The 12,992-nt window shown below is 35.3% G+C and overlaps 1 protein-coding gene and 2 pseudogenes across 1 annotated transcript; 1 reads left to right on the forward strand and 2 right to left on the reverse strand.

Moving 5' to 3' along the window:
* Nucleotides 1–1,099: 1,099 nt before the first annotated feature.
* LOC112729719 (NADP-dependent D-sorbitol-6-phosphate dehydrogenase-like) lies at nt 1,100–3,990 on the reverse strand (annotated as a pseudogene).
* Nucleotides 3,991–4,824: 834 nt separating this feature from the next.
* On the forward strand, nt 4,825–9,576 carry LOC112729723 (NADP-dependent D-sorbitol-6-phosphate dehydrogenase-like; annotated as a pseudogene).
* An 86-nt stretch (nt 9,577–9,662) lies between these two features.
* On the reverse strand, nt 9,663–12,577 carry LOC112729143 (polyprenal reductase 2-like). Its single transcript, XM_025779495.2, has 7 exons — nt 12,200–12,577; nt 11,889–12,081; nt 11,378–11,715; nt 10,385–10,619; nt 10,195–10,290; nt 10,011–10,082; nt 9,663–9,907 (listed from the first exon to the last, which is right to left on the reverse strand). Exons 2-7 carry the CDS (start codon nt 12,054–12,056, stop codon nt 9,803–9,805), a joined length of 1,014 nt encoding a protein of 337 aa, XP_025635280.1. The 5' UTR covers nt 12,057–12,081; nt 12,200–12,577; the 3' UTR covers nt 9,663–9,802.
* Nucleotides 12,578–12,992: the final 415 nt, after the last annotated feature.

The following is a 12,992-nucleotide window of genomic DNA, read 5'->3' on the forward strand; positions in this document are numbered from 1 at the left end:
ATCACTCACTGGTTGGACACAAGCAATCACTAAAATGGGAATGATTGATTTGTTTGTTTTTACGAAGCTAGCTTCTACCTAGCAGCACCAATGTCGTTGTGTGCTGATTGTGCCTTAGATGTGTTTTACTTCCTAGTACGTGTAGTCACCAAGTTTATCGTTGTAGGCAAGGATTATATGCCACAAGTGGAGGTAGAACTTTAGCAAGTTGTAAATGCTCTCGTTAGACTTGGATGGAGGCATTGGATTGGCACGGCTGTTTTTTTGTAGGGTTGGATTCATCAACAAAGATGCCATAAGATTCGTGTATGTAACATCCACTTAAAACTTTTGACATTGAAATCTTAACATTCTTTCAATTTATTGTCTTATGTTTGTTTGAATTTAATAATTTTGCTAGGGTTAGCTTCGAGATTCATGACAAGCAGAGGAATATGCAATTCCTCATGGTGATTGGTTTGAAATTGTTTCCTCTCCATATTATCTCTCTAAAATGGTAACACTCCCCCCTCCCACCCTCCTTCCTCCTTTCTCTCCCATGTCTGTTTTTCTTATACTATTATGTGACCCATGATGTTGAATATGGCTAATGTTTGACAATAATAAAGGTTATATACGACAGTTTTGTTATTGCCACTGGATGATCCGATCTAACCATATGGCTACTACTTGTTTTTGTGGTAATACACAAATTGTAGATTAGCAAGATTTTCTTAGTCTTGAAGGGAAAAATGTTAAGTTGATTTTTTTCTTTGCCAGGTTTCTTTCAATTGGTTCAGCTGGCAAATCTGTCATTTGCAACAGTAGAAACACATAGGTGGTATCATCAGAAATTTAAAGATTATCCAAGTAGTTGGTTTGTTGTTATACCATATATTATCTGAGATAATGAGACAAATAGACAATGCTTTTCGGGTTAGATTGAAGTAAAGCACTTCGTTAATTCCGATAGATGTGCCTGTTCATATGAACTTATTTAGTTTATAGAAAATGGCTTGTATTTAATATACTGGAATTTCTACACACGAAATTCATTTATAAATTTTTTTCAAAGTTAACATTTCTAGAAAGGTGTAAAGTAAACAAAAGGATAAACAAGTTGAGCAATAAATTTTTCTGGATTCTTATTTAGGGCACCTATTGCCTCAAGTGATTTTTTAGTCATCACCAAGCATAGTTTAGATAAGCAAATCTAATGGGGCTTAAAAAGATTGGCTTTCACAAAGTTTAATGATAATTCAAATCTAAAAAAATTCAAGAACCCTGATGTATTTGCATATTTTAAAGATCATACATGCCAACAAAAAGAAAAATATCCTAAAAAAGGGAACCGTAGACTCAAGCAAAAATATCGATTCCCTAAAACCTGGATGGTTGGTTAGTCCTATATTTCTTGACCATACTTCCGATGAGCTCCATGTCCTCTTTAGATAGCTCAAAATAAAACACCTGGATATTCTCTTTCAATCTTTCCAATTTTGATGATTTAGGAATGACAACAGTGTTCCTTTGAATGCCCCAACTAAGAGAAATTTGTGCAGCAGTGTTTTTGTATTTTTCAGCCAGATCCTAAAAGTCACACAAGTTAATTTGTTAATTCGGTTTCCAAAATCCTTTCAACTATAATAACAAAACAACTTATTCTTATCTCATAAGGTGAGTTTCGCTAAATAGATTAAACAATGCTTTCATGTCCTATTGTAAATAAATCGGTCAAGTTCACTTCTTAGAGATCCAACGAGTAGTTTTGAATAAATGATGCTAGGATTTTGGTGTTTGGAAACTAGAATTGATAACTTACCTTTAGAACTTGGTCATCTAAACATGAAACTGTACCAAACCATTCTGAATTAGCCGCAGCACCTCCAAGAGGAGTATGGGCTGTGACACAAACCCCATGCTTCGGCAAAACTTGATGAGCAAATCACGCTGGAAGTATGGGTGGGTTTCAATCTGATTCACAACAGGCTTTAACTTGGAATATGCTAAACAATCTCTGGTAAGAAAGATATCATAGTTGCTGCAAGAAAAACTCTTCATCATGTTCTATTTTGCATGAATAGAATGATCAATTTCTCTAGTAAATTGCTTCTAGAAATATCAAAGAATTAACCAAGCAACCAATAACAGTGAAGATTGTTTTGCAAGACTAATTTTACCTGATTCCAATGCTACGAACCAAGCCCATCAAAACAAGATCTTCCGTAGCACGCCAGGTAGTTTCCAGGTATATAGGGGTATCTATCTCCAACACCCCATCGTCACCCAAAGCACTATCAGTTGTACCAACAGCTGCATACATGTTAAATATCACACACATGAATTAGATGGCACAAATCTTCTTACAATCTCAAACAACATAATCTGAATGAATATATTACTAGAGTTGTAAATAACTGTTAAGTTAATTAATCACATGCAGAGTGATGTACAGTTAGTCAGTTGTGTCAGGTTAGTTAGCCAAACCTAAGCCATATTCAACATCATGGTCACATGATGGCCATAAGGAAAACATATATAGGAGAGAAAGGAGGAAGGATGGTGGGAGGGGGGGAGTGTTACCATTTCAGAGAGATAATGTAGAGAGGAAACAATTTCAAACCAATGCATCGTGAGGAATTGCATATTCCTCTGCTTGTCTTGGATCCCGAAGCGAACCCTAGCAAAATTATTAAATTCAGACAAACACACGACAAAAAATTGAAAGACGGTTAAGATTTCAATGTCAAAAGTTTCAAGTGGATGCTACATACAAGAATCTTATGGCATCTTTGTTGATGAATCCAACCCAAGAAAAGAACAGCCGCGCCAATCCAATGCCTCCATCCAAGTCTGACGAGAGGATTTACAACTTGCCAAAGTTCTACCTCCACTGGTGGCATATGATCCTTGCCTACGATGATGAACTTGGTGAATAGAATTTCTAGGAAGTAAAACACATCTAAGGCGCAATCAGTACACAGCGACATTGGTGCTACTAGGTAGAAGCTAGCTTCGTAAAAACAAACAAATCAATCATTCCCATTTTAGTGTTTGCTTGTGTCTAACCAATGAGTGATAAATAACAAGCATAGTAAAAGAAAATGTAGAATTCATTATTCAACTAAGAAATGATTATAAGACTCTTCATCCGTGAAACTAGATTAAGATTTCAAATCAACGTTCAGCACCTCAAATCTACCTATGAGTAGTTACATATAAATGGAATTAGCCATTCACAACTGTAGGGTTCTGCTTGCTTTTCCCATACTTCTCTTAGCGTTTCTCTTCTGTTTCGGTTTTTCTTTTAGTTCGGTGCACAAGGTTTCCAGTCCAATCATTCCAAAAAAATGTCTCCATGGAGCAAAATCTGAATTCCATGTTGTCTCATTCATAAACTAGTAAACTACAAAACTTTTTGCCAACTAGAACATTGTCATACCCATGCCCAAAAAGTTTAATGCAATTTATACACTATGATATAGCAAACGCATAGCAGCTGAACAACAATGGAATCTTATCTATTAAAATGACAATAGCTGTTATAAATAAATGTGTATTGTAGCCTGTAAAAAGTAAATCAAATCAATGTAATTCAATAAGAACAAAGATTATCAGAGTAATGTACTATGATTTCAGATTAATAACAAGCAAATAGGCCTTTCACACACACATCACCACATTAGGAATATATAATAGTCAAAATTATTCTAATAAAAAAGAGAAAGGGAGTTCAAGGGAGGTAAATTAGAAAGATTATGAAATAAACTTACAACATTCCCGTGAGATAACCAAGGATGTGCATGCGGGCAGAGGGGATATATTTAAACACAGAGATGGTTTCAAATAGGCGTCTCAACACTTGAACTTCCATTAACAAAAGAAGCAAAATAGCTTGCCAACAGCATGGCTCTGAAGCATTGTAGTTGAACCAGTTCTCAGAACTGAGCCTCCGATCAAGTAGCTTGTAATGGTAGAGTATGCCGATGATTCCCTACCTGATGGTACCATGGTGTATGCATAACACCAAGTTGTAACAAGCAAGAACGTTGTCCGTATTGATGCAACAATGTAGAAGTGCAGGAAGAATCTCTAAAGGAGCGTGAATTTCTGCAAAGTCAAATCAAATATATTGCAAAGCTTCAAACTTTCAAGCATCCCAATATTAGATGGATCATATATTCACATCCATTTCGGTAAAAGGCAAGAAATTTATACAACGACAATGATAAAAGTAATAAAAATGAAAAGGGTATATAATAGAGTGAAAGTGATATATTTACCTGAAAAAATGAATGCATGATTTTTCCCCTTCTAGCAAAATCCAACAAGATTGTTTGGAGGAAGTTGAGTCTGGAAATTGGGATTGAAGCGATGAGAATGGAAAGTGTACCAGCAATCCATGCTTGTCTCTGCAATTGAGCATGGATTGTATTCATCTCCAACACCATTACTATAAGATGATGATGATGGAACCTTCAACAGAGAAACATAGTTATTTATGTGAGTACTAGGTAGATGAGGTACATAGAATGAAAGCGGGCAGGTTAAGGAAGATACGAGGAGTAAGCGGTGGAAACTACCGAACTAGCAATTTTATCTTTTTGGTCACAGATCCGGGCAAATAACCAAGCCCAGACCTAAAAAACTCCAAGCTCTCCAACCCGACCTGGATCCCAAAATTAAGTTTCCCTCTCCAATCTTCTGAATCAATGGATGCAATTATTGGCATGGAAGGTGGCCTTCATCCTCATCGTTCCTGTCCTGGAAGGTCTTCCCTTACAGCTTCTCACCACGCAGCGAAGACCTCTGCCGCAGATCGCATAAAGTCTTAAACTCGACTTAGCATGCTCATGCTATTCGTTCTTGCTTTCATTGTGAATAATACGCATAATTTCTAATGCTAGTCGCATGCTCCAATTTGATTGTAGCTTCCCTAATTCTGCTGCGCTACCAACTTAGGTCTGAGAAAAGGGGAGTAACTAGCGTGGGTACATGGCTAAGTTTAATTCAAAAAATAACTTTAATCGGTTAATATTAAAATGATAAAAATATAAAACTTCATTTTAATAACCAAATTAAAGTTGGTTTTAAACCGATTAAACTTTGTTTTTGAATTAACCTTAGCCATGTACACCCCTAGTTACTCCCTTTTTTTCTCATACCTAAGTTGGTAGCACAATAGAATTAGGGAAGCTACAATCAAATTAGAGCATGAAACCAGCATTAGAAATTGTGCATATTATCCACAATGAAAGCAAGAATGAATAGCATGAGCACGCATAAGCCGATTTGAAGACATTTTGCGTTCTGAGGCAGAGGTCTTCGCAGCGTGGTGAGAAGCTGTAAGGGAAGTCCTTCCAAGATAGGAACGATGAGGATGAGGGCCACCTTCCATGCCGATCACTACGTCCATTGATTCAGAGGATTGGAGAGGAAAACGTAATTTTGGTATCCAGGTCGGGTTGGAGGGCTCAGAGTTTTTTGAGGATGGGCAAGGTTATTTATCCGGTTATGTGACCGAAAAGATAAAGTTACTAGTTCGGTCGTTCCCACCGCTTACTCCTCATATCTTCCTTAACTTGTTCCTAACGCTTTCATTTTATGTACCTCATCTACCTAGTATTCACAAAAATAACTATGTTTTTCTGTTGAAGGTTCCATCATCATCATCATCTTGTAGCAATGGAGTTGGAGATGCATATGGTCCTTGCTCAATTGTAGAGACTAGCATGGATCGCTGGTACACTTTCCATTCTCATCGCTTCAATCCCAATTTCCAGACTCAACTTCCTCCATACAATCTTGTTGGGTTTTTCTAGAAGGGGAAAAAATATACACTCATCTTTCCAGGTAAATATATCACTTTCACTCTACTATATACCCTTTTCATTTTTATTACTTTTATCATTGTCATTATATAAATTTCTTGCCTTTTACTGACAAGGATGTGAATATATCATCCATCTAATAATGGGGTGCTAGAAAGTTTAAAACTTTGCAATATATTTGATTTGATTTAGCAAAAATTCACGCTCCTTTAGAGCTTCTTCTTGCACTTCTATATTGTTGCATCAATATGGACAACGTTCTTGCTTGTTACAACTTGGTTTTATGCATACACAATAGTGCCACCGGTTAGGGAATCATCTGCATACTGTACCATTACAAGCTACTTGATTGGAGGCTCAGTTCTAAGAACTGGTTCAACTACAATCCTTTAGAGGCATGCTGTTTGGTAAGCTATTTTTCTTCTTTTGTTAATCGAAGCTCAAGTGCTGAGAAGACTATTTGAAATCATATATGTATTTAAATATAGCCCCTCTGCCCGCATGCACATCCTTGGTTATCTCACTGGAATGTTGTAAGTTTATTTCATAATCTTTCTAATTTACCTCCCTTGAACTCCCTTTCTCTTTTTTATTATAATAATTTTGACTATTTTATATTCCTAATGTGGTGATGTGTGAGTGAAAGGCCTATTTGCTTGTTATTAATCTGAAATCATAGTGCATTACTCCGATAATCCTTGTTCTTATTGAATTACTTTGATTTGATTTCTTTTCTATAGGCTACAAAATACATTTATATATGATAGCTATTGTCATTTAAATAGATAAGATTAAATTGTTGTTCAACTGCTATGCGTTTGCTATATCATAGTGTATAAATTGGCTTAAACTTTTTGGGGATAGGTATGACAATGTTCTAGTTGGCAAAAAATTTTGTAGTTTACTAGTTTATGAATGAGACAACATGGAATTCGGATTTATGCTCCATGGAGACATTTTTTTGGAAGGTTTGGACTGGAAACCTTGTACACCGAACTAAAAGTCGAAATAGAAGAGAAACTCTAAGAGAAGTATGGAAAAAGCAAGCAGAACCCTACAGTTGTGAATGGCTAATTCCATATATATGTAACTACTCCTAGGTAGATTTGAAGTGCTGCACGTTGATTTGAAATCTTAATCTAATTTCAAAGATGAAGAGTCTTATGATCTGTTTCTTAGATGAATAATGAATTCTGCGTTTTCTTTTATTATGCTTGTTATTTCACACACTGGTTGGACACAAGCAAACATTAAAATGGGAATGATTGATTTGTTTTTATTTTTACGAAGCTAGCTTCTACCTAGCAGCACCAATGTCGCTGTGTGCTGATTGTGCCTTAGATGTGTATTACTTCCTAGTAATTCTAGTCACCAAGTTCATCTTCGTAGGCAAGGATTATATGCCCCCAGTGGAGGTAGAACTTTAGCAAGTTTTAAATCCTCTCGTTAGACTTGGATGGAGGTATTGGATTGGCGCGGCTATTTTTTCTGGGGTTGGATTCATCAACAAAGATGTCATAAGATTCTTGTATGTAGCATCCACTTGAAACTTTTGACATTGAAATCTTAACAGTCTTTCAATTTCCTATTATTTGTTTGTCTGAATTTAATAATTTTGCTAGGGTTTGCTTCAAGATTCAAGACATGCAGAGGAATTTGCAATTCCTCAAGGTGATTGGTTTGAAATTGTTTCCTCTCCACATTATCTCTCTGAAACAGTAACACTCCCCCTTCCCACCATCCTTCCTCCTTTCTCTCCCATGTCTGTTTTTCTTATGCTATTATGTGACCCATGATGTTGAATATGGCTAATGTTTGACAATAATAAAGGTTATATACGGTAGATTTGTTGTTGCCACTGGAGGATCCGATCTAACCATATTGCTACTACTTGTTTTTGTGGTAAAACATAAATTGTAGATTAGCAAGATTTTCTAATTCTTTAAGAGAAAAAATGTTTAGTTGATTTTTTTTCTTTGCCATGTTTCTTTCAATTGGTTCAGCTGGAAAATCTATCATTTGCAGCAGTGGAAACACATAGGTGGTATACTATATATTCTCTGAGATAACGAGACAAATAGACAATGAGAAAAATAGACAATGCTATATATATCCAAGTTGTCGCTTTGCTGTTATACTATATATTCTCTGAGAGAATGAGACAAATAGACAATGCTTTTTCATCATACATTGAAGTAAACCACTTCGTTAATTCTCATAGATGTGCCTTTTAGTGTGAACTAATTTTGTTTATAGAAAAAGTTGATTTTTGAACATTTCTTTATCAAATTTTTTCTTTATTTATTTTAATGGCGACGGGCAAACTTATCTGATAAGGAAATGTTTCATCTGGCATGTCTCTATAAATGTATATTAGAAGTGTGAAATGAAGAAGGGAATCAATGTTGTTCAGCTGCAGAGTACAGTATATATACATATACATGAAGCAACACTCAGTAACTGAATGGTGCTGAGTCAGTAGAAGCAGAAAATTGAAAACTAATTTCCTAACTAACTTGACAGCACTGACTAACTGTACATCACTCTACATGTGATTAATTAATTTAATAGCTATTTACAACTCTAATAATATATTCATTCAGATTATGTTGTCTGAGATTGTAATAAGATTTGTGCCATCTAATTCATGTGTGTGATATTTAACATGCATGCAGGTGTTGGTACAACTGATAGTGCTTTGGGTGACGATGGGGTGTTAGACATAGATACCACTATATCCCTGGAAACTACCTGGCGTGCTACGGAAGATCTTGTTTCGATGGGCTTGGTTCGTAGCATTGGAAACAGGTAAAATTAGTCCTGCAAAACAATCTTCACTGTTCTTGGTTGCTTGGTTAATTCTTTGATATTTCTAGAAGCAATTTACTAGAGAAATTGATCAGTCTATTCATACAAAATAGAACATGATGAAGAGTTTTTCTTGCAGCAACTATGATATCTTTTTTACCAGAGATTGTTTAGCATATTCCAAGATCAAGCATGCTGTGAATTAGATTGACACCCACCCATACTTCCAGCGTGATTCGCTCGTCAAGTTTTGCCAGAAGCATGGGGTTTGTGTCACAGCCCATACTCCTCTTGGAGGTGTTGCGGCTAATATAGAATGGTTTGGTACAGTTTGATGTTTAGATCACAAAGTTCTAAAGGTAAGTTATCAATTCTAGGTTCCAAACACCAAAAGCTTGGCATCATTTATTCCAAACTACTCGTTGGATCTCTAAGAAGCGAACTTGACTGATTTATTTACAATAGGACATGAAAGCATTGTTTAATCTATTTAGCAAAACTCACCTTATGAGACAAGAATTATTTGTTTTGTTATTATAGTTGAAAGGATTTTGGAAACCGAATTAACGAATTAACTTGTGTGACTTTCAGGGTCTGGCTGAAAAATACACTAAGACTGCTGCACAAATTGCTCGTCGTTGGGGAATTCAAAGGAACATTGTTGTCATTCCTAAATCATTGAAATTGGAAAGATTGAAAGAGAATATCTAGGTGTTTGATTTTGAGCTATCTAAAGAAGACATGGAGCTCATCGAAAGTATGGACAAGAAATATAGAACTAACCAACCAGCTAGGTTTTGGGGAATCGATCTTTTTGCTTGAGTCTAAAGTTCCCTTTTTTAGGAACTTTCTTTTTTGTTGGCATGTATGATCCTTAAAATATGCAAATACATCAGTGCTCTTGAATCTTTTTAGATTTGAATTATCATTAAACTTTGTGAAAGCCAATCTTTTTAAGCCCTATTAGATTTGTTTATCCATTTGATTACTTTACACCTTTTTGAAAATGTTATCTTTGAAAAAAAAATTTTAATGAATTTCGTGTGTAGAAATCTCAGTATATTAAATACAAGCCTTTTTTCTATAAACTAAATAAGTTCATACGAACAGGCACATCTATGAGAATTAACGTAGTGCTTTTCTTAAATCTAATATGAAAAGCATTGTCTATTTGTCTCATTATCTCAGAGAATATATGGTAAAACAGCAAACCGACTTCTTGGATAATCTTCAAATTTCTGATGATACCATCTATGTGTTTTCACTGCTGCAAATGACAGATTTGCCAGCTGAACCAATTGAAAGAAACATGTCAAAGAAAAAGAAAATCAACTAAACATTTTTTTCCTTAAAGAATTAGAAAATCTTGCTAATCTACAATTTATGTATTACCACAAAAACAAGTAGTAGCCATATGGTTAGATCGAATCCTCCAATGGCAACAACAAAACTGCCGTATATAACCTTCATTATTGTCAAACATTAGCCATATTTAACATCATGAGTCACATAATAGCACAAGCAAAACAAATATGGGAAAGAAAGGAGGAAGGAGGGTGGGAGGGGGGAGTGTTACCATTTCAGAGAGATAATGTGGAGAGGAAACAATTTCAAACCAATCACCGTGAGGAATTGCATATTCCTCTGCTTGTCTTGAATCTCGAAGCGAACCCTAGCAAAATTATTAAATTCAGACAAATACATGATAGGAAATTGGAAGACTGTTAAGATTTCAATGTCAAAAATTTCAAGTGGATGCTACATACAAGAATCTTATGGCATCTTTGTTGGTGAATCCAACCCCAGAAAAAAACAGTCGCACCAATCCAATGCTTCCATCCAAGTCTGACAAGAGGATTTACAACTTGCCAAAGTTCTACCTCCACTGGTGGCATATGATCCTTGCCTACGACGATGAACTTGGTGACTAGATTTACTAGGAAGTACAACACATCGAAGGCGCAATCAGCACACAGCGACATTGGTGCTGCTAGGTAGAAGCTAGCTTCATAAAAACAAACAAATCAATTATTCCCATTTTAGTGTTTGCATGTATCCAACCAGTGAGTGATAAATAACAAGCACAGTAAAAGAAAATGCAGAATTCATTATTCATATAAGAAACAGATCATAAGACTCTTCATTCTTGAAACTAGATTTAGATTTCAAATCAACGTGCAGCACTTCAAATCTACCTAGGAGTAGTTACATATATATGGAATTAGCCATTCAAAATTGCAGGGTTCTGCTTGCTTTTCCCTTACTTCTCTTAGCGTTTCTCTTCTGTTTCGGTTTTTCTTTTTGTTCGGTGCACAATGTTTCCAGTCTAAACCTTCCAAAAAAATGTCTCCATGGAGCATAAATCTAAATTCCATGTTGTCTCATTCATAAACTAGTAAACTACAAAGCTTTTTGCCAACTAGAACATTGTCATACCCATCCCCAAAAAGTTTAAGGCAATTTATACACTATGATATAACAAACGCATAGCAGCTGAACAATTGAATCTTATCTATTATAATGACAATAGCTGCATAAATAAATGTATTTCGTAGCATGTAGAAAAGAAATCAAATAAAAGTAATTCAATAAGAACAAAGATTATTAGAGAAATGCCTATGATTTAAGATTAATAACAAGGAAATAGGCCTTTCACACACACATGACAATAGGAATATATAATAGTCAAAATTATTCTAATAAAAAAGAGTAAGGAAGTTCAAGGAAGGTAAATTTGAAAGATGATGAAATAAACTTACAACATTCCAGTGAGATAATCATGGATGTGCATGCAGGTAGAGGGGCTATATTTAAATACATATATGGTTTCAAATAGGCGTCTCAACACTTGAGCTTCCATTAACAAAAGAAGAAAAACAGCTTGCCAAATAGCATGCCTCTGAAGCATTGTAGTTGAACCAGTTCTCAAAACTGAGCCTCCAATCAAGTAGCTTGTAATGGTAGAGTATGCAGATGATTCCCTAACCGATGGCACCATTGTGTATGCATAACACCAAGTTGTATCAAGCAAGAACGTTGTCCATATTGATGCAACAATATAAAAGTGCAAGAAGAATCTTTGAGGGAGCGTGAATTTCTGCAAAGTCAAATCAAATATATTGCAAAATTTCAAACTTTCAAGCACCCCATTATCAAATGGATCATATATTCACATCCATTTCAGTAAAAGGCAAAAAATTTATACAATGACAATGATAAAAGTAATAAAAATGAAAAGGGTATATAGGAGAGTGAAAGTGATATATTTACCAGGGAAGATGAATGCATGATTTTTCCCCTTCTAGCAAAACCCAACAAGATTGTATGGAGGAAGTTGAGTCTGGGAATTTGAATTGAAGCGATGAGAATGGGAAGTGTACCAACGATCCATGCTAGTCTCAGCAATTGAGCAAGGATCGTATGCATCTCCAACTCCATTACTATAAGATGATGATGATGGAACCTTCAATAGAGAAACATAGTTATTTTGAGTACTAGGTAGATGACTAAGATGAGGTACATAAAATGAAAGCATTAGGGTCAGGTTAAGGAAGATATGAGGAGTAAGCTGTGGGAACTACCGAACTAGCAACTTTGTCTTTTTGGTCACGGACCAGACAAATAACCTGGCCCAGACCCAAAAAACTCCAAGCTCTCCAACCCGATCTGCATCCCAAAATTACGTGTCCCTCTCCAAGCCTCTGAATCAATGAATGCAGTGATCGGCATGGAAGGTGGCCCTTATCCTCATCATTCCTGTCTTGGAAGGTCTTCCTTTACAGCTTCTCACCACGTAACGAAGACCTCTGCCTCAGATCGTAAAAAGTCTTCAACTCGGCTTATGCGTGCTCATGCTATTCATTTTTGCTTTCATTGTGGATAATACGGACAATTTCTAATGCTGGTCGCATGCTCCAATTTGATTGTAGCTTCCCTGATTCTACTGTGCTACCAACTTAGGTATGAGAAAAAGGGGAGTTAGCGGGTGTACATAGCTAAGGTTAATTCAAAAATCAACTTTAATCGATTTAAAATCAACTTTAATTTGATTTTTATATAAAAAAAAATTATACAAAAATTGGTTACTTTTTAAAAATTGATTTATTTTAAAATTGATTTTTCTTTTAAAAATTAGTTAAAAGAAAAACCAATTTTATACAAAGTAAATTTTAATTTAAAAACTAATTTTTAACACTTTCAAACATTTATTTTAATTTATATAGTATTATTTCATTGATGGGTTAAAAGTCTATTTGTATTATGGGTATTATAGAGTTAATAGGTGTGATTTTAATACTTCTCAAGTTCTTATACGATATTTTATATAAGTCTTGGGTACATATTGTAGGAAGTCTATAGGATGTTGTATTCGTA

The sequence above is a fragment of the Arachis hypogaea genome, chromosome 12 (assembly GCF_003086295.3).
Source record: "Arachis hypogaea cultivar Tifrunner chromosome 12, arahy.Tifrunner.gnm2.J5K5, whole genome shotgun sequence".
Lineage (NCBI taxonomy): Eukaryota > Viridiplantae > Streptophyta > Magnoliopsida > Fabales > Fabaceae > Arachis > Arachis hypogaea.